Genomic DNA, 22,298 nt, shown 5'->3' with positions numbered 1-22,298 from the left:
ATTTTCTTCAGGGTTTAAGGAGAAAGTCTATGAAATAATACTGAGAGAATGAAAAATAATATGTCAAAAAAGAGAGAAGAAAGCCAGAGAAGGGACTGGAGACTTGGTGGGAAGGGTCAGGGCTGTGCCTCTGAGCAGGGGCCGCCTCCAGCCAGGCCGCAGGGGGCGGGCCTTCCATTCCAGCCATAAAGAGATGGAGACTTTATGTCGTCTGCATTTACCTGGATGGCATTGAAGAATATTCTTCTTGGTAAAGTATCACAAGAACGGAGAAGCAAGTATCCAATGTATACAATACTAACATGAAACCAAAGGATAAGCATCTACACACCCACACAAAGGAAACAGAAAATTAAATTCAAGTGGAGGGGAGGGGGGAGGAGGACAAGGGGAAGGGGAGGTTGATAAGCTCTCACCTAGGGGGCACGAGGTAAGGGTATACAGCACGCCCGCCCCCTGTATGAAGGCCTCCGCTACAGTTGAACTTGACCTTAGACATGCAAACAAGGTAGCCTAATCATTTGTACCCTCATATTAATCTGAAATAAGAAAAAGAAGCATTACTTAAGAACAGTAGCCAGATAACTGGAGTTCTACATGAATGTAATATTACAAATGAAATGTTCTTTCCTTAGCAAAGATTATTCTAAAGACCCCAGAGCAGGGGTCCTCAAACTTTTTAAACAGGGGGCCAGTTCACTGTCCCTCAGACCGTTGGAGGGCCGGACTGCGGGCCCTGGGACTAGTCTGCTGCTAAGCAGGACAGGCAGTGGTGGCAAAAACACCTGGTGGGCTGGATAAATGTCCTCGGCAGGCTGCATGTGGCCTGCAGGCCATAGTTTGAGGACGCCTGCCTGCCCCAGAGTGTTGGGAAGCAGGGAGAGCTCCCCTGACTGGGGCGGTTGGAGCGCCTGCTCCTGCTCCTGGGGGGTCTCCGGGCCTGAGTGGACTCAGGGCTGTGGATACCCGGCTCTATCTCAGCTGGGCTTGGCCTGGGTGATAGATGTTCCAGTTATTGCTCAGAGAGCTGCTTTGCACAATTTCCGTACTGGGAAGATCTTCTGTTTTATTTTCTCTTTATTTTGAGAAATGTCAAGCATTCTGAGAAGGTGAGAGAGGGTCAGAGAAGGCCCCACAGACCCAAGCACTCAGCGCTCGGCAGTTTCTCTCTCTGTCTACATTTTTATTTGCCCATTTTTCCCCCTGAACTATTTCAAAATAAGTAATAGGCATTGTACCCTCCACTCGTCAATATTTCAGTACACATCTCCCACAAACAAGGACACTGACCTGTACAGCCACTGTGTGACATAAAACCTGCGGGTCTCCCCTGTGCCGTGGAAAGGCCTTCTGCAGCTTTCTCGGGGGCTGGTGGGTGAGACCGTGCTCCACTGAGGCCACGTCTGCTTGTGCTTTTCAGTCTGTCTTACTCTGCACTGTCCTCTTTCCCTCCCTCCCTCTCCCTTGCCACCTCCCTGCCCACCCCTCATTCGTCCTCACCCACCTCTCTCCCTGATTATCTCACAGATGCCCTGTGTTCTGGATTTGCCTAATTGTCACTTGTGGGGCAGGCACTGCACCTGTTCATCTATCCTTTTTTCCCCAATAAAGTAAAGATGGGTTTAAAGGCGTGACTGTGCTCAGGTTAGCGTTTATTAGCAAGAACATTTCAGGGCTGCTGCTGTAACCTCAGGTTGTGTCCATCAGGAAGCCGGTGATGCCGGCTGTTCCTCAGTTGGTTTTCCGGGTTTGGCTATTTGTTAGGGTGGTGACAGCTAATCCCCCCTTTGTAAAAATACAGTCCCCCCACTGCAATTAGAAAACCTATGGGGTAATAATTCCACACTGTGTGAATGTCATTCCCCATTAACTTTTCTGTAATAATTGTAGTATCTTCTGGCAATCCTTGCCTGAATCAATTATTTCATTGGGAGTCGCGAATCAGAGTCCGCGTTTCCTTGTCTATTTATTAGTTGGCAGTCTTCTGTGAACGGAGTGTCCCCTCATCCATCCTGGATGGATGACATTTTGTCTTATAAAGGCGAAGTAAATGGCTAAGTTTTCCCCTTAAATACCAATTTTTAGAGTAGATAATTGGTTTAGTATTTGTAGTTATTTCTAATAATGTCAAATGAGATCTTTTTTCCTTTTTCTCTTTTCTAAATATCATGGACTCATGGAAATTTTAAAATCTGGTATTTTACAGTCATTTATAATCACTCTTCATTTTTAACTGAAATAACACAATTCACACACTGTAAAAATGTACACTTTAGCATTTTAAAATGATATTCACAAAATGTACACATTTTGTAAATGTAGTATTTTTATTTTATTTTATTTATTTATTTTTGAGACAGAGCCTCAAGCTGTCTCCCTGGGTAGAGTGCCATGGCATCACACTCACAGCAACCTCCAACTCCTGGGCTCAAGCGAGTCTCCTGCCTCCGCCTCCCAAGTAGCTGGGACCACAGGCGCCCGCCACAACGCCTGGCTATTTTTTGGTTGCAGCCATCATTGTTGTTTGGCAGGTCCAGGCTGGGGATTCGAACCCGCCACCTTAGGTGTACGTGGCTGGCACCTTAGCCGGTTGAGCCATAGGCGCCGAGCCATTGTAGCATTTTTAAATGACATTCACAAAATAGCACAACTGCCTCTATATCGGACTCCAGAACGTTTTCGTCAGCCCAGGAGGAAGCCTCGCCTTCGTTAGCGGTCACCGCCACTGCCCCTTCCCTTCAGTGGACAGCAACCGAGCCCGCTGGCTCTGTCTCCCAGCCCCGCTCTTCCGTGTGATCGTGTGTAAGTGGAGTCAGACAGTGCTCGGGTTTCCGTGTCTGGCATCTTTACACAGCACGGCGCTTTCCGCTTCCTCCACGTTGCAACACCTCATTTCCCTTTTAGGGCTGAATAAAACCCCGCTGTATGGACACCCCACCCTTGGTTCACCAGCTGGTGGACACGTGCACATTTTATATGAACCGGTCACATGGCCTTTCCACTCACGTTAGGGTTTCTTGGTTTGAACCAGGTGGGGTGACATGTGGCCTGTGTTTGGTGGCCGCACTTGCAACCAAATGCCTCTTCTCGCCTACGTTGCAGTCTAATGCTTGCATGTTACGCGGGCCACCTGGATGTTGTGAGGTACCTGCGAAGACACGGAGCCTCCTGGGAGACTCGAGACCTGGGCGGCTGCACAGCTATGCACTGGGCCATCGACGGAGGCCACTGCCACGTGATCGAGTGGATGATAAAGGACGGCTGTGCGGTACGGGGGCTGCTCCCTGGGGTCCAGGAGAAGCGGGGCCTTTGGCTACTTGAACTTAGAAACGCTGCTCTGACTTCTCAGCTAGAACGCCTCTGAGGCCTTGGAAACAGAGCTCATTATAGAATTGATATGATCGGGAGGCTTTAGATCATCATGGGGTCCATCCTATGTAGGAAAAGGAAATGGGGCTGAATTCTGTGCTGGCTCTGATGCCTGTACTTGGCTCGTTACTCCTGTGTTCATTTTTTCACTTGTCTTTTCGTTTAGTCTGTCATGAAAGATTCATGGAGCACCTGCCATGTACCAGATATTTGAAGCGCAGTGTAGACACAAAGGCGTTAAGAGCTGTATGAGTGCTTCCTGTTGCTTTTAGAAGTGGATACTTTTTATTCTTTGGTTTGCTTTAAAGATTAGTCATTACAAAAGTTTCCAGAGAGCACCCAGAAGGTCTGAAGAGCAGAGCGTTCTAGCCCTTGGCTTCTGGCGTGGAAGCCGCATGTTTGTCTGCTTTGGATTTCATGTTATCAGGACGTACAGATTTGATTTAGCAAATAGAAGTAGAGTTGTTTGAACTTCCATAGATATTTGAAGATGGGTAATTAGAATGAGATCAATTATGGAAACTGCTGATAACTTTGAAAACGTTTTAGTTCGAGACTTTGAAGAAATTAGCTAAGACTTTCAGGGTGTGGAAATAAAGGGGGGTGGGCACAGTGCTGTGCCCACGGTGCTCGCCAGATGGGGCAGTGCTGAGAAATAAAATCGATGACCTGGAAAATCAGCTCCATGGAGGAAAGTCGTGTCTCCAGGGTGCTGGTAGATGTGCTCTGCTTTGCCTCTGAAGTGTGGTTGAGGAACAGTGAGGCTCCGCTTGTGAGATCAATTGTCATCGATTTTGGGGAATTGAGAAACGCGCCCCCTGATGGGGAAAGTCTGTCAGGAAGAATGTATTGCTTCTCTTGCTTTGTTGGTTTTAGAGCTATGCATAGAGGCCAGGGGCTTAGCCTGTGGGGCTCCGTGGGACCTGTGCTAGTGACAGTCATACTCTGCTTGTTTGGCTCACCATGGGCCCTGCTCAGGCTTTGCCCCCAGTAAAAGTCTGTTATTGAAAGTGAAGGTTGATCCTTCAGTAAAGGATCCGGAATAGGGCAAGTCTCTGCTATCACCATTTAAACACCGGAGTTTTGAAATGCAGGCTCAGGGCTTCCGATGGGATGAATTCCATCTTTGTCTGGAGCACTGGATCCGTCTTGCAGAGGACAGAAGAATAAGCATGAATGTGTCACTAATGATTTCTGTGTGGCTGGCCTGGGGCAGACAGATGTCAGCTTGAGTCTCTCTGTGTTCTTGGTAGGTGGCACAACTAATGCTTTTGAAGAGAGGGGAAGGGTTAATGGGCCACACTGGGTGAAGCCACCCTTTCCCCCCCCCCCGATGTAATGGCTTTATACAAGGCCTGACAGATCTACTTGAATGGGGACACATTTCTATGTATAATGAGCCCTGTGACCTCAGGGAAGGCCCTTGACTTCTCTGAGGTTTGGTTTGATCATTCATAAATCAGGGATAAACATACCTACCCTTAGGCCTGAGCACTGAAAGAAAACATGTGGGTGGCAGTGTCCTGACAACTGTATACAGGGTCCTGTGATACGCAGTGCTTACTGTTATTTAAATGTAACCGAGGCCGCTGACTGTAGGTTATCTATTTCCATGAGGATGAGTGGCCACTCCTAGCAATATTGCCGTGGATAATCTCATACATGTAAATAACTGGAGATGTCCCAAGGATCCCCTGGCAGCTCCTTGTTGGTTATTCCATTCTGATGTTTTACTAAAGCCTACAAATCGTCTTTGAGTAATTCTTTGCAACAGGTTTGTGTGTGTGTGTGTGTGTGTGTGAACTCACATGCATGTTCCTCTCAGTGTCATTCTTCATGGATGGTGGGGTCTTCATCAGCATTGAAAGAGGCGTAATGTACAGCTTTCTTATTCCAACACATTTCTTTTAAAAAACCAAATCAAGAGATTCCAATGTACAACAGATTATTAGAAATAGCCATCTGATTGCCGGGCACACTATGATTTTGGAGGAGGCATCAGGTTAGCTAACTTTTCACTTTGGAGTCTGTGTCCCAGACCTATGGGTCTCCTGCCTGAGCTTGATAAGCATTCCTACATATAAGTGAACACACATATATTATTACTGTCTTGTTCCAGCCCATCTTTTTTCCATTTCAAAGAATATAGATGAAGCTGTCAATGGGGCATCTGTAGGGCCCCTCAGCCTCCTTGAATGTGAGCCTGACACACCTCCTCACTGCACAGAAACCCAGGTTAAATTAGCAGAGTGCAGTTACCACCTCCCAACTCCAGACAGTCTGCTAGCTGAGGGGAGTTTGGGCAAGTGGATATTCCTTTTCCAAGTGTGAGTCATTTTAAGGATCAGAAACTGGGCTGCACTCAGCTCTTTCTCTGGCACGACAGGTAGATGTTGTAGACACCGGTTCCGGGTGGACACCGCTCATGAGACTCTCCGCTGTGTCAGGAAACCAGGGTGTGGCCTCCCTTCTGATTGAGGCTGGGGCCAACGTGAACGTGAAGGATAGAGATGGAAAGACACCACTCATGGTAGGCCCTTCTCGGGAAATGAGCCTGCTGTGTGTGTGGAATGAAGGTCAGAGTTCATTCCATAGTTAGATAACCCTTGTGAACTTGGCTCCATATGAGCCCTGGGTTTTGATTGTGTATTCCCTGGCACCCATTAAAAAAGACATGAGAATGTCACATTATATATATATATATATATGTATGTGTGTGTATATATATGTATATATAAAAGAAATTTTTTTTTCCAACCATTTCTTTAAGGATTACCAACCCTTGCCCCTGGGGCCATTCTGGGATCAAAACAGATCTGGTGAAACAAAGAACATGCTGCTTTTTGTGCCAGTCTGGCCTAGCATCTCTCCTGCCATTTTGGGGTGGAGGCAGGGAGATTCCATCTTCATTTTCCTTGCACTGCTCCCGTGCAGAGCGAGCACTGCGCAGGCCTGGGGCACAGAGCCACTACGGGCTGGCAGCTTGGCCTTTCTGAGGATGCTTCTGGGGACCGGCGATGGTCCCTGTGTGTGCTGGGCCCGCTCTGCTGCCGAGCTCCCTCGGGAGGGACGGGCTTATGCACACTACCCTGATGTTTGTTTTTTAGGTGGCCGTGCTAAATAATTATGAAGAGTTAGTTCAGATACTCCTCGACAAAGGGGCAGATGCAAGCGTAAAAAACGAGGTCAGTAACTCAGTCTTTATCTAAAGCAGTGGTTCTCAACCTTCCTAATGCCGCGACCCTTTAATACAGTTCCTCATGTTGTGGTGACCCCCAACCATAAAACTATTTTCCTTGGTACTTCATAACTGTAGTTTTGCTACTGTTATGAATCGTAATGTCAATATCTGATATGCAGGAGACCCCCAAAGGAGTTGTGACCCACACAGGTTGAGAACCACTGATCTAAAGATTTTCCTTAGAGGGGAAGAAAGAGCATGTATAAAAATATAATTTCTGTTGTTTCCTCTTCCAGTTTGGCAAAGGTGTCCTAGAAATGGCCAGAGTTTTTGACAGACAGGTTGGATGTTCTTTCTGTTTACCAAGGCGAATTTTGTAGTACTGTTAGAATCAGAAAACCCAGCAGAAGCTTGGATTGCATTCACCTGTCTGTTTTGTTTATTTAGAACGTAATCTCCTTGTTAGAAGAAAGGAAAATAAGCAGGTGCCGAAGAAGCCTTCTGTCTGCAGACCAGAGTGCCGCGAATCTACCGAATCCACGGGAAACAAAGCAAAACCTGCCCGTCGGACTAGAGAGATGAAATCCCGCACCTCCGAGGGCTACACATTTATTTATTTAGTTGAAGGTCCACGGTGACTTTTTTGTAATACACAGCTGTTCCTTTAAAATGCATCCTTTTACTTAAACACGTGCGTATGTGGTGTCATCATTAGGCGTCTGGCTGTGGGACCAGGATGTTTTCTTGCACTTGTGCCTCTTGGAGTTAGACATGAAGCAAAATATTTATGCACTGAAGCTACACAAATACACACAGGTCCCCCACTCCGGCTCCTGCCCCTCAAGCCGTCCTCCCAGCCACTGTGGGCCTTGCTGGAATTCTTGCCCTCACGTGTTCTCAATTAGAGCTCCCTTCCCAGCCCCAGGCCTCCCGGCTGCACTGTCAGCCTCCTGCTCCCTCCCGGAGTGACCGTCCCAGAGTGAAAGCCCAGGAGTTCTCTCCTCAGCTGTTGGCCTCACATCAAAGCTCGAAATACGTCTTTCAAGACTGATTCTGTTCTGTAAGAGGTGTCTGGTTAAGGGTGAGTCTTCTCAGAACAGACCTGTCTGCGAACGTGTTTGCATATCCTCGTGCCCAGACGATGGATGAAAGGCCTGGCCTGCTGGCAGCTGGATGACTTTGCCAAAGAGCAGCATATTAAATTTAGCCTTCAGAGCAGAAGGGTTTTTGATGCTGATCGTGCAGTTCCTAGACGTGTAGGAATTAACCACAACTAAGTCTGCTGGTTGGGAGCCTTATGACACAAATGTGGGGGAGCTTTAGTTCCGAAACACACTTCAAAACCGGCACGGAAGCTGGCTGGCAGGCCCCATGCCTTCCACATCTATAGGGGCAAGCTGGTTAACTCAGCCCTGTGAGAAAACCAGCTTCAAAAGTCTGCACAAGAGTAGAATCGTCTCTGTGGGGAAAGACTGATAAAAGGGTCATTAAAGCTCCAATGTATTTGTGGAGGGACACAGAGGAAAAAGCACACAGTTTTGTTGATGCTGACAACCCTCAGCTTTATTTCACGTAGTTCGTAGAATGTTCACCTTAGGAATTTGATGTGTGGGCCATCTCTGGGCCCGTCCTAAGCTCTTTTGTTAGTATCTTACATTTTGCACAAGGCATGTTCCTTTAGATTTGCTAGAGCTGAGTTTTAAAATCTAAGCAGCAGCATAGTCACATCTTTGCAAAGCTCCTTTTTCTTGGCGATCAATGTTGACATGCACCTCAGTTTTGGGTCTGTTGTAGACTGTTTTCACTCGGCCCCTCTGTGGTGAGAATAAAGACTCCTTGCTGTTCCCACTGTGTTGACATCAGACCTGGCAGCCTTGCCCCCCACCCCCCCCACCCCTCGGTGTTCAGCCATACTGTAGCCCTGAGGGAACCCTGTTTGGTGATGCTGGACTCCAGATGCCCATGTGCTGTGCATGTGTGTTCTTCTTTCTGCTTAGTCAGATGAGAAGGTGGTTAAATGCTGTTCTAATTTTCCCAGAGTGCAGCTCATGGCTCCATTACTCCTATTTTTTTTCTAAGTGTTTATTTCTGCAGATTCATCTCTTCTATTTTCTCTTAGGTTTACTCTGTTGTTCCTTTTATAACTTTTCAATGGCAGATACTAAATTTATTTATTTTCATTTTTCATGTATGTATTTAGGGCTATGACTTTTCCCCTCAGTGCCGCTTCAGCTGGATCACCAGAAGTAGTTTTCTAAACTTCCCTGATGAAAAGACTCAACTGGGAGAATTTGCTAAATACAGATTTCTTGAGGCAGCCTCAGACCCTTTGAATTAGAATCTCAGGAAAAAGGGCATAACTGTCACAGGTGATTTCTATTTTTTTGTCTTTTTTTTTTGTTTTTTTTTGGCTGGGGGGCTGGGCTTGAACCTGCCATCTCCAGCATATGGGGCCAGCGCCCTACTCCTTTGAGCCACAGGCGCTGCCCCTATTTTCTAGATAGTATGCAATTCATCTCTGACTAAATAATTATATTTCTAGAGCACAATAATTTTTTGAGAATTTATCCTTTTTGTTTTCTTTTCTCAGAGGAACTTGGAGAGACGGTATCGTCTGTAGGTTTGGAGTATCCTATTTGAGGTACATTCATTACATTTGATATCTTCTTTTTTTTATTAAATGATAGCTGTGTACATTAATGCAAACATGGGGTACAGTGTAGTGTTTTCATATACAATTTGAAATATTTTCATCAAACTGGTTAACATAGACTTTGTCATTTACTTAGTTATTGTGTTAAGATATTTACACTCTAGTTTGACATCTTCTTTGTACTTTCTTTTGCCTACTTGCTTTGCCATGGGTGAGAGTGGTAAGAATAAAGACCCTTTTGTTCTTGTTGTCATTATATATTTTTTCTTTGCATTTTCTGTAGATCTTTCTTGGTGAAGTTGGATGCTATTTATTTTTGTGATATTACATTTAGATTTTCATTTGAGATGAGTCTGATATAAAGGTCTGTACCACTCCTTGCTTTCCTCTCAAATTTCTTATGTAAATAAGTTAAAGAAACCTATTTTTTTTTTTTAATTTATTGTTGGGGAGTCATTGAGGGTACAAGAAACCAGGTTTCACTGATTGCATTTGTTAGGTAAAGTCCCTCTTACAGTCGTGTCTTGTCCTCAAAAGGTGTGAGACCCCACCCCTTTCCTCCTTCCCTCTCTCTGCTATTCCCTTCTCCACTCCTCCCTCCTTCTTCCTCTCTCTGCTCTCCCCTTCCCCTACCATGTCATTAATTGTCCTCATATCAGAATTGAGTACATAGGATTCATGCTTCTCCATTCTTGTGATGCTTTACTAAGAATAATGTGTTCCACTCCCATCCATGTTAACACAAAGGCTATAAAGTCTCCATTTTTTTTAATGGCTGAATAGTATTCCATGGTATACATATACCACAGCTGGTTAATCCATTCCTGGGTTGGTGGGCATCTAGGCTGTTTCCACATTTTGGCAATTGTAAATTGAGCTGCAATAAACAGTCTAGTGCAAGTGTCCCACAAGGCCTCCCTTTCCCCCATTTGTGTGTCAGTATCTGCCCTCCTTGTCCCAGATATATTTAATGAGGATGGGTAACATGTTCCCCTTGACCTCCCCCCTCCAGCCATTCTTTTTATTTTCTTATGTATGTACTATTCTGGAATTTATGCATCTATAAAAGAACATACGTTTTTCCATGTGAACATGCTCTTCCATTTTGGTAACATTCTTAATAACAAATAAGACACATCTTTCTATTTATCTGAATACCATTTATTGGGTATCATATTCTTAACAGTAACTTTCTACTGAAATAGCAGGTTGCGTTTACCTGTAGAACCCCAGGATGAGAAATGCGTACAAAAGAAACAGATTGTAACATAAAAAGGTATGTGAAAAAATTAGTAAACCAAAGCATTATAAATGGATGAAGCACTATAAAATTAATGAGCTGGTTTATGTAGCTGTGACTTTAATCTGTACTGTGCGAAATAGCCTGTAGCCAAGTTCTAGGAGTTCAGGAGTTATACCGACAGTTGCCGCACACATTCAAACAATGGGCCTTCCCAAAACCTACCAATTTGACCTAAAAGAAGGGACAAGAGAACTATCAGCTTTCCCACCTACTTGTCCTGCCTTGGCATCTTAAAGATGTTTTTTGTTTTGTTTTTTTCTGCCACTGCCCTACAGAAGTTCCTGCTTGTTTGTAGGCCACGAACACCCACTATCATTCAACCTTTTTGTAAAACTAAAACAATCATGTGACATTCTTTTGCCTGGATTTAAAATGTGCTAAACTGACTACAAAGTTACTTTATAGGAGAATCACAGGGACTATAGAACATGTTTTTTGAAGGTGATATGGAAAATCAGGGTGGGTTACAGGGCATTCAACCTGAAAGAGTCGAATTCAGATTTTAATTGTGTGTTAAATCTTCTGGCTATCACCGTCCATTACTGCCCCTTTAACAATTTCATACAGTGTTTCTTTTCCTAATTTTATCTCATATGACACAAGCTTGTAATGGCTGGACCCTCAGCAGGGGAATGGTGCCTCCACGCGCAGGTGACGTGGGGTCTGGAAACCTCCTCACTGCACAGGAACGGCTCTCGGCTCGGGCTCACCAATCTTTCTTAGAGCCTTACTTGTTTTGCTATCAGTTTCCAAATAGGTTTGCAACAGATGTCCACAGGAACTCTTAGCATGAGTCAGGAGAATTTTGCAGTCACAGATAAGCTGTTTTTCTGTGACCCGCTCCCCTTCTAATTGGCATCAGGTGGGAGGTGACTGCGGGTTGATGTGGGAGGGGCTGCCCGTCCCCCTTCCCCAGTGAGGTTGGGCTCTGTGGGCCCCGTGGGTGGATCTTGCAGGGGCAGCCACCCAGCAGTAGTTGCCACTTTGGGCGCCCTGAAGTAGGGATGGAAGTAGAGACCATCGCCTGACTGTTGGAGACAGGTGAGGCATCAGCATTGGTTTGGCTTGGGAAAGGGACTATGTCTGGGGACAGAGAGAGGTAAATGGATGTGGGAGCCTCTGGCTTCTTGGGTCCATAGGTGTGGGTGAGCCTGCTGCTGAGTCCTAGGAACACCTGTGGCAGCCTTAGGGGGAAAGACTGGTGCCTGCAGTGTCCCCCATCCATCTTTTATAGCACATGAAACTCCCAGCCTGAAAGTCACACCTCTGGGTCAGCACTGGTGTTGGGAGACTTCTGGGAGGGTTGGTGTGACTTTAATCTGGGTCACTGTGTCTGGCAGAGGCCACGTAGAGAGCAATGAGGAAGGATCTCCAGGGCCTTGTGCTCCCAGAACACCTCGGGGAGCCCTACAGAGGAAAGCCTACGAGAGGTCAGGGTGCATTGCAAGGACCCAGCCTGGCTGCCCAGGCATCACATCGGGCCCCCTTGGTTGTTGGGGGTCTTGTTGGCTCAGAGCGCTCAGTAAACATCAGCGGAGGGTGGCAGGAGGGTGCGGGCATTCCAGTCAGCCCAGCACCAGGCTCCCTTTAGCACCACGGGAGATCACAGGCTCCCAGGAACAAACTGATCAGAGTTTGAGCAGCTTTTCTTTCAGGAGATGCATCGATGTGTTGTACTGATTTGCCAGAGAACAATGGCTTATAGCTTCAGCCTGAGAATTCCTCATAAAGTTAAGAAGGCATAACAATGTCCCTTGTGAGACTAGTCAGAAGTATTTATTCTCATATAGTTTAACTTGCTGCTTTTGTGGTTTCTGTGATGTCATCCCACATGTGTAAGCCGGAAAAACTCACCCTGGGAAGGGTGACCTCTGTGTGCATAGCTGGACAGTGGGAAATGTGATGCACGGTTTTTCCTGGTTGCTACACATCTGAGTCCATGTGTTAGGAAAACAAACTGTTAAAAAAAACTATTTCAGGAGATAAACTTTTAAATGGAATTGCCTGGAACTCATAAAGTGGGGTCATATAACCTACAACTATAATAAGATATAGGAAGAAAAGTAACTGGCCTCCGGGCCTCCTCTGTGTCTGCTCACACCGGCTTTCTCTGCCTAATAAAACTCAAACCGACTCTATTATTCATGCTTACACAATTAGAACAGATATTAGATTGCCATTGACATACAAGTCTCAATTGTTTGCATCATTTGTAAGGATATAAAAAGGGAGTGGAATGCCCTCCCCCTCCCAGTTCCCTGGTTCCTAAGTTATATTAAAATGGAAATTATTGCTAAATATGCTTCATTTGATAAATATTGCATCTTGGAAATATTATTCCTTTAATAATAACATTTATCTGTGTATTGTAAGGGAGTATTAGTTTTAAATATGATCTTATTCAGAAGTAGATTGCATGGCTCTATAAAAGCAAATTAGTACTGTAGAGATAAGAGTGTCATCAGCCACAGCCCCTAAGTGGTCCCTGACGACACGGTGTAAGATCACAGTTTTAACCTCCTTTAATACAAACTTTTCCTGGTTCCCTGAAATAGAAGCACAGGAATTACAGCTAAGAAAGAAGAAAAAAGAAAATCCATTCATTTCCTTTCTCATAGGAGGAGAGGCTAAAATGCTCAATCTAAGGGTCTGGGCATCTATAAAGACAATGCCCACATAATGCACCATGAAATTCTGTAAACCTTGTCAATAGTATAGGTTTTGGCCTTAACACAATTAGCAAATGTGTAAATCTCAGTTATAGTCATTCTGTATGTGTCTCATCAGCAGTAATATTTTCTAGCATGGCTTTACATTTTTAAGAAAAAATTATATAGTAAACAGATGCATCCTACAGGAGTTGGAATGTGTCAGAGCTGGGTTCCCTTGTGTGTGTGTGGTGTGTGTGACATGAATTTTAGTTTCTTCATAGTCATGAATACTGTGTTGCCTAGATACAGTGGCGAAAATGGGGAAAAGTTAAATGCAGTTTTGTTTTCTGGAAGGCAAACCAAGATTCTTGGTACGTATTTTTCTTTCTGCTTCAAGGCGTAGGAAAACCATTGAAATGACCCCCAAAGCACAGAACACCCAGAGTGAATTACGGAACTGTGGTCACTTGTCTCCTAATGGGAAAAGTAGGCACACATGACCCCTGAGAAGACAGGAGGAGGCAGGATGGTATTTCACCTTGTCTGTTTCTGTGTTTTTCATACCATTAGATACCCGTATAGGCATCTTAAAGATATTCCTATGAAAATGGCCCCCCAGTTAGACATCTGAAGAGTAGAAGGTGGAAGGGGCTGCTTCCCACCCCAGAATTTCATGAATATTTAGGATTAGGAACTGATCTCATCATATTCTATGATGCTCCACAGGTAGGTCATACATGTTTAAGAAATAGATTGCGACTCTACACTAAAAACATCTTTTAAAGATTTCTGCAGCCAAACCGGGAAAATAGGCTGCCCCAAAGTGAACTTAGTAGTGACTTACAGTTCTTTTTTCAGACTATGCCATTATGGATGGCAGCCATAGGTGATACCAGGGAAGATGGCATACCATTTGGTTGTAATCTTTGCAGGCATAGGGATTCTGCCTAATTTTTAATAAGTTGAACCTTGCAGCAAAAGGAGATTTTAATTTACAGATTTAATTGACTAGATCTGGTTTCTGGTTCACATCTGAAATTAGTTATGGTCCCATAGACAGCCTCACCTGTCTGTCTGAATACAGGATCATAGTATCACCATTACAACGACAATGTGGTAACTTGCTTAGTGCCAACTGTAGGAGGAGATGGAGGTTTGTGGTGCCTGCACTGTCACTTTCTTGTAGAAACACCACCTTTCTCAGTCTACACGAACTGATGCCAGCACTCTGCAAAGGGCAGCCAGAGAAAGATGTTCTTGGTGCTTCTATAAAGCAAAACCTCGAGTGGCACTACAGATCTCCAACTGCAGGGCAATGCTGCTTGCTCCCCACCTGTGCTCACGGCTGGTCAGCTCAAGGTCAAGTGTCTGCTTGACCAGTGCTCTGTTCCCTACCCTGGTGTGGTCACACCTTAAAATTCCTGTTCTGCAATTCAAGTGCTCTCCAAAGCTTCTTGGCCAGAAACCAGATTTTTCCCTGCTGGCTCCACACTTCAAGGTGTAGCCCTTGGGGGCCTCCCTGAGAGCCAAGGGCAGCCTTGGACCTAAAGCTCCTCGGGTCTGGCCTGATGAAATTCCAGAAAGTCACTGGGTGCTTTGCCTGGGGTCTGGTGCCAGAACCACAGCCCTGGGTAGCTAGGAAATGCTTTCCAATAACGCCTTGATCAGAAAGTTAACATCCTGTCCAGAAGCCCCGCAAGCAGGATATTTCAAGTTCACTAAAACATTAAAAGCACAACAAGCCTTCCTTCTATGGAAAACTCAGTGATGGCAAAAACGCCTACTCCAGCACACGGCACTGTAATAGGCATTCTGCATAAATTAATAATTTACAAGTACCTGAGCAAGTGTACAGAGCACCATAGCACAGCACAGCACTGACGGCAGTAGCTCAAAGTCCTTAAAATAATGGTGTTTTAAACATTAAAAAAAATTTCTTTTAAAAGTTGGTACAAAAACAACTCCAACTGGAGTTGAAAGATAGTGCAAACTTCTGTCTTCACTGTTGAGAAAAGGTGTCGGCTTCTCACTTGATGTAGGCGGTGTGGGTGGGTCTGGGCACTTGGTGTGGGCACTTAGGGGCAGGTCTGCATTGAGAGGAGAAAGCAAAAGTACAGTTAGAGGCCTTGAGAGCCATTTGTTGAGGTGTCTTCCTGAAGTCTGGAGGCGTTCCTAGGTCAAACCTACAGCCCCTCTGCTGGGGGCTGGAGGCCACTCTTGCTTTTGGCAGGAGTTGGGGATCACACAGGGGACCTTGCTGAGGGCTACAGGATGCCCAGTGGGGTATGACAGCCTCCCCTCTCCAGATCCACCCTCCCAGCCACAGGTTGACTCCAGAAGAATGATGTCCATCAGAAAAAAAAGTGATCCACCACGTATGAAATTTTCTAGTGGCCACAGGAAAAAAAAGGTGAAATTAATTTACCAATACATTTCACTTAACCAAATATATCTAGAATAGCAGTATTTCAACATGTCATCAATAGAAAAAACTCATAGTTTACTTTTTGGGGGTACTGGCTCTTCAAACAGGAGCAAAGGCAGGCACAAGGGATCCCTCAAAAAGGAACAGGACAGGACCCAAGTCAGCTAGCAGTGGTGTCAGCAACCAGCAGAGGTTAAGACAGGCCACTGCTGTAGGGCATTTTACCAAAAGGGCCTTGCCCTCATGTCCATGTAAAGTAGTGTTTCTCTTCAAAAAGAACAAGGAAAGTAGCTTTAAGATCAACAGACAAACCACAATGAAATAATTAGGATGCTATGCAATTTTTCTGTATTTATGCAGTCGGGAATGAAACCATTGTCCTAACCCTTTGACCAGCTTTATCTCTGAGATTTATTAGGCAGCTATTTCTTTAACAGGCCAAAGCATTCTTCCTGAGAGCTGTAATGAAATCCCTCCAGTGTGTCTTCCCCTTTAGTGATACTGAATTATTGAACCCAGGGCCTGGCCAGCACGGTGCCTTTGATTCTTCAGAGCTCATAAAGCAAGCTTCCTGCCAAGAGGGCATGGGAGTCGGAAGAGTGCTTTGGCTGCAGGTTTAACTCATCTGTGTGCTGGCAAATGTTTAACAACCCCATGGGGGTTTGAGGAAGGAGAGCCTGATCTGTAGTGTTTGCCAATTTCCATGGTGTAAATACTCCCAACATGGCTGATTTCGAACTACCACCATGACGTCAACTGACATGGAAGAGGTGCCAGCAGCCACCTCCATGTAGGATTTCTACCATCTGGAGCTGACAGATGCACACAACGTTAAGAGCTCAGATATTAATAACTATAGCAAAATGCACTAAAATGTTTTTTGAAAGTGGAAAGTTTTCAGCAATTATTATGACCCTTGTTTTTAGTATAATTTAGATCATTGTAAGTTTACATCATTTACTCTTTAATAGTGGCTAGGTTTAACACCAGCTTTCAAAATTCCTGGAAATTTAATAGCTCTTGCCAACCAGCATGAGCCGACTTCAGCACTCCCCTGGGTCGTGCTGTGTGAGTTAGCGTGCAGGCCTGTGCCTCTCCAATCGGCCACAGCCACTAGGGCGATTCCTTTTGTCAGTTGTTTAAAGAATCTTCCAGTTATCCCAGCATCCCACTGCCTGGCAGCACCTTTGCCTTGCTCCCCCTACTCCTCTGGTTTCATCTGTGACCCTCCACCCCAACCTACGTCTCAGGGGCCCAGGGATTAGGCAGAGTCTGCCAAGGTCTGGTGAAGGTTTTGGAGAGGAGCATTCAGGGTTGTACAGCATGTGGCAGCACTTCTTCTTGTGTCTCTGGGAGACAAGGCCGGGCCTGAGGCAGCAGCCATGGTGTTCTGAGGTCTGCTGTCTAATTCTGCTTCATCTTGATCTCTTAGGAGCATTGGGGTCGGCAATAGGAGATATGTGGTGATGTCTGTGATCACAGCTCACACCGACTGCTTCCTTCCTGGTTATCTATTTTATGTTGTTCCCAGTTGCGGGGAGTACAGGAAGCAGGAGCAGACCACCACACCCATGTCCCACCTGGGGTTGGGTCAGCTGCCCCATAGCACTGGAGAGGGAAAGAGAAGGGCATGGCCACGTTGCACTAACCTGAGGGGTGCCAGGCAGAGCCCAGGCTCCTGCTGCCTCAGGGTCCTCCCCGGAGTGCTGCCGAACCGAGTCGTCCTGCCAACAGGGCCTGCGGGCAGAGGCTTCTGAGGAGGGTTTGGCTTATGAGTTCCCTGTAAGAAACAAGAGGATGTCTGATCACTCATCTCTCCAACCAGACAGGGACCCCAGGAGCCAGCAGAATACCGGGAACACTGTGCTCAGCATGGGTCTCATAATCCTCTCCCCATACAAGGGGCAGGGTGCTGACTTTGTTAACCTTTCTGCCAGGATCTTCTCTGACACTTAAAAGACTTATCCACAGACTCATGTGTTACCAACACAGGATGTGGGTCTTCCCTTCCCACGCTGCTCAGAGGTGGGTGGGTGGGGGCTCAGTGTGTGGTGGGTTTCTCTGCCAGCGTGAATAGGGATACACCTTGCCCTGGGCTTTAAAGCTTCTTTTCAACTTACACAGGCCTCAAATGAGAAGTTGATAAAAACCTTCCCGATCATGGCATTCATTTCTCCCATTTTGCCAGAATCAAGTAGCAGGACGGGGTCAAGTGTGACTGAGCTAGATGATGAGGGTGGTAATCCCCACCCACCACACATGTGTGACATGCTGAACACCTGTCCTGGATGCTGCATGGGATGTACTCAAGTTCTCCCCTAAAATACTGCCCAGTGATGGGTTCAGAGAATCCACACATGGGCCAGGTGTGGTGGCTCCATCTATAATCCCAGCACTCTGGGAGGCTGAGGTGGGTGGATCACCTGAGCTTAGGAGTTTGAGACCAGCCCTAGCAGGAGTAGGGCTAAAAATAGAAAATCGTGGCTCGGCGCCTATAGCTCAACCGGCTAAGGCGCCAGCCACGTACACCTAGGGTGGCGGGTTCTAATCCCCAGCCCGGACCTGCCAAACAACAATGACGGCTGCAACCAAAAAATAGCCAGGCTTTGTGGCGGGCGCCTGTGGTCCCAGCTACTTGGGAGGCGGAGGCAGGAGACTCGCTTGAGCCCAGGAGTTGGAGGTTGCTGTGAGCTGAGATGCCACGGCACTCTACCCAGGGGGACAGCTTGAGGCTCTGTCTCAAAAAAAAAAAAAAAATAGAAAATCATCTCTACTAAAAATAGAAAACCTAGCTAGGCATTTTGGCGGGTGCTTGTAGTCCCAGCTACTTGGGAGGCTGAGGCAGGAGGATTGCTGGAGCCCAGGAATTTGAGGTTGCTGTGAGCTATGATGCTATGGCACTCTACCCAGGGCGACAGAGTGAGACTCTGTCTCAAACAAACAAAACAAAACAAAACACAAAGAATCAACACATGGGTTTCAGGGCCCAGTCAAATTCTGTAAAGAGGCTAAGGAGTGGAGCTACCTGGCCAGAGGCCAGGGAGGGAGAGCATGGCCTTGAAGGAGAGTCCCCTCTGGTTTTACCCAAAGACCATGCTTTGGGACTTGCACAAGTCACTTGACCTCTCTGAACCTCATTTTCTTCCTCTGGAAAACGGGATAAGTAAAACCCACCTCACAGCATGGTCATGAGGAGTAAATAAAACAGTGGGCAGGAAATTCTCAGCATGTAGATTCGTTCAGTGGGCCCTCACAACACAAATTTAAAATGCTTGACAGAAATATGAGAGAAGCAGCCAATGGTCAACTCAAAACCACTTGTTTTCGTGGGGCCTTTCCCATGGCTGCCTCTGAGGGGGGCACTTATTGGAGCTGGGTCCAGAAGCCGGTAAGTGTTAGACCCAGCACTCTCCTCTTGGGCCCAGGTGAGCATGGGGGCCAAGACGCCTCTGCTCTGGGCTGTGGAGCCCAGTAACCCTCATGAACACGCAGAAAGTCTGCAGGGAATGTGCTGGGACCCCGAGGAGACTGAACATCCTAAACAAGTGAGCAAACCCTCTGTCACAGCACTCAGTACCCCAGACATCCAGGAACACGCAAAAACAATTTTAAAGCACTTGAAGTGAATACCTCACTGGACAGATCACACTAAAATTCCATTTATTCAGCCATTGGGGCTCGAATGAAAGAACGCAACAGTATAATCACCGCATCTTTGAAAAGTAAAGGGAGCTATAATAGAAGTTTGTCAACCGCAGCTGTGTGGAGGATAGGCCAGGTCGGAGCAGCACGTGGATTGGGCCACGAAGAGCCACTGCACGAGGGACAGATTTAGAAGTTGCATTTCTATGTTTCCGTTAAAGGGACCATCAGCGGGATATAGACTATAAAATAGAACAAACTCCTAGCCAGGAATAAGGACCCAAGAGTATGGGCTTTTGTATATCCAACTGGGTCCATGCTTACTAGTGCTGAGGTGTGTCCCCGTTGGTGAGACGAGATGGGAATGAAGAGTCCCTTCCTCACAGTTTGGGGTGAGGATTTAAGAGCGGTATCAAAGCTCGTAGCATGCCTGGCATGCATTAGCCAACGAGTTCAGTGTCAGCTGCTGCTGCTAACCTACAGCCATCACTGATGGAGTGAATTTACCATCTGAAAGTGTCATGACCCGACCAGCAAACACTGTGTAACAAACTAAGGCAACAAATCAAGCTCCTTTCCTATAAGACAGCAGAAATCTAGAAGCAAGATATTAGTGTTAATGTACAAATGAATGCATGTACTCATAAAATTGAAAGACTTGGGGAATTAAATAATTGATACCAGTTTTGCTGCGAAGTATGACTAGCCTTGGGACTAAAGATAATGTCAGGTTTTTATTGCAACACTGGAGAAAAATCGAGGTATATGTTATAATACCTCACCGTATATTTGGATTTATTGTGGACTTGTAGGCGATAATTAGGTCGGCCATTCATTCTAGTTTGCCCGGTACATTCCCAATTTATGTTTATGGTCCTGCTTAATTATTAATCACATTCTTACAGACAAGACTCTTGCCTCAGAGGATAAATTATACGGTCACCACAGTGATACAAGCCCAAAGAGCTGAGATACTGACTGCAAGTTCTGACCTCAAACACAGGCCAGCACAGACACCATCTGCTTCCTCCAACCATGCCCAGGACGTGGTATAGATGGAGACACAAAACAGGTCACATGCAGGGATGCTGCCTGGGTAAGATGCTGGCTTCCTGCCAGACTTCAGCTAGGACATGATGGCTGTGGGACAGTGGGGGTGGTCCGAGGAAATGGGCCCTCACAGATATCAGGCATGGGGTGTGGAACCCATGAAATATTCGGTGAGAATCACCAGCAGCTTATGCTTTGACCTTGGGGGAAACAGGGGTCATTTCCATGTTGCCTTGTAGCCTGTTGCTTTTCCTGTTACCTTTGCACCCGAGCCTGGGCCTCCCCAGTCTAGCACAGCCACGCAGAAGCATCTGAAGGGAGCTGAGACACGAGTGCAGGCAGGGCCACCGACACTCGGTCAGTATTTCTTTAGATCTATTTTCACTTTAAATGAGGAAATGAAGAGTCTAAATCCCATTCTTCTCCCCTCTCAACTCCTTCTGGACACTGAGGAAAAATGCAGGTATGCTATTAAATAGGGCTGTTCCATTCTTCCATATTCTGATCACGTTCCAGTAATAGGGATATATTTCAAATGTTTAGAAACATCTTTTTGAAAACAAACGGTTTTAGATCTAAATATAACCATTTGGCCTTGACCACTGTCAATAAAGAATCCTCAACTTCCACATGATAAACAAGAGTAAACACGTCCTGTTTATCAGACAGATGTCCACGGGGGAGTGGGAAGCAGCACAGGGAATGCCAGAGATGCTGGAGGTCCCAGACAAACCCATGAGGGCCGGGCATCCCCAGCACATTTCATTGTACAGACTCAGCCTACCTCTGGCTAAAAAATAATAGAGGGTGTTAATAAATGTAGTAAAGCATAGCAAGGTAGGCTTTATAGAACCAACCAAAGATGAGAGGCAGGCCCTCTACGGCCGTGACGATGGCAGGCTGGGATGTGACCTACCCCTTCCAGGCACGCCCTCTACGGCCACGACGATGGCAGGCTGGGATGTGGCCTACCCTTTCCCTGAAAACCACTGAGATTGTTAGATAAAACATGTATTTTAAAATTTTCTTAAAAGCACCAAAGAGCTACAAGATAGATGTTTTCAGGCCAAAAACTAAGTGAAAAGCAGCTTGGACAAGTAAGCAGCACTCTGAGACCGAAGGTGTCTACTGTCTTAGACAAGGCCAAGTCTTGGTTTTGAAACTCTTTCGTGGTAAGGAATACAGAAACCAAAGGTCAGGACCTCTGGGCAGAAACCAAAAGCCCACGTTAATGGGAGCCCAAGAATGGGAGATCATTCTTTTCTTGACCCTTGTCTATTTAAAGCTGGGCTCTGCAAAGGGGACCTGAGGCTAAGAGCCTTCTAGAAGTAAATGTAAAATATAATCTATCCCCAGTGAATACTGGGGAGAGCTCCCTTGGTGTTGGGCAGACCAAGGTAGGAAAGTAAACCTGTCGCCACAAATTGTCCTGGAGGATTTGAAGCTGCACTCGCATCACCTGGGTGGCTCAGTAAGGCCCAAGCTATTTAAAACAGTCCTAAGCTGGCACTGCCCCAGGCTCCTGGCAGAGGCCAAATGCACCCTCTGTGGAGGGCACCCCTTCATCCTAGACCTTGAAGAACTCCCACAGATGATTTTCCAAGAAAATGAACTTAGGGAGGAAAATAATGAGAGTACAAAGAAGCGAGGAAACGTGAGTAAGGAGCAATAGAAAACCCAGAGGCTCCCGAGTTTGGAAATATTGGGAAAAATTTTCTTGCTGTGTTTAAGGAAATAAAAGACAAGGTGGTGTCATTGCATTAGAACCTATGAGAACTCTCAGAAACAAAAAATAAAACACAGGTGAGTGTAAGTTCAAACAGCAGGAAGGTAAGCACAGTTTGATACCATTTATGTAAATTTTAAAACACAAAATACATTGCTTGTGTGTGTGTGTATATATATCTCTAATTATTCAAAAGGTTGTATAAAAAAGTCAATAACTTACCACAGTAATTGTACCTGGAGGTAGTTATACTGACTTTAATGTTTTGTATTTCCATTTTTGTTTTTTAAAAGGAGAG

General features: G+C 45.9%; 2 protein-coding genes across 2 annotated transcripts in view; one reads left to right on the top strand and one right to left on the bottom strand.

The window, feature by feature from the left end:
• The window catches only part of FANK1 (fibronectin type III and ankyrin repeat domains 1), a 31,133-nt gene extending 23,945 nt beyond the window's left edge, over positions 1–7,188 (top strand). Inside the window, 6 exon segments of the mRNA XM_012807769.1 lie at positions 3,103–3,268; positions 5,756–5,899; positions 6,477–6,554; positions 6,847–6,891; positions 6,998–7,025; positions 7,028–7,188. Of these exon segments, the coding sequence (XP_012663223.1) occupies positions 3,103–3,268; positions 5,756–5,899; positions 6,477–6,554; positions 6,847–6,891; positions 6,998–7,025; positions 7,028–7,188 (622 nt within the window).
• Positions 7,189–17,173: 9,985 nt separating this feature from the next.
• ADAM12 (ADAM metallopeptidase domain 12) overlaps positions 17,174–22,298 on the bottom strand; it is a 275,334-nt gene continuing 270,209 nt past the window's right edge. The window contains exons 21-22 of the mRNA XM_023515635.1: positions 17,232–17,362; positions 17,174–17,177 (exon numbers count right to left, since the gene is read on the bottom strand). Of these exons, the coding sequence (XP_023371403.1) occupies positions 17,174–17,177; positions 17,232–17,362 (135 nt within the window). The remainder of the gene's footprint in view (positions 17,178–17,231; positions 17,363–22,298) is intronic.

Source organism: Otolemur garnettii, unplaced genomic scaffold (genome assembly GCF_000181295.1).
Source record: "Otolemur garnettii isolate 467f Iridium unplaced genomic scaffold, OtoGar3 scaffold00075, whole genome shotgun sequence".
Taxonomy (NCBI): Eukaryota; Metazoa; Chordata; class Mammalia; order Primates; family Galagidae; genus Otolemur; species Otolemur garnettii.
This window is presented reverse-complemented; position numbering and strand designations above follow the sequence as displayed.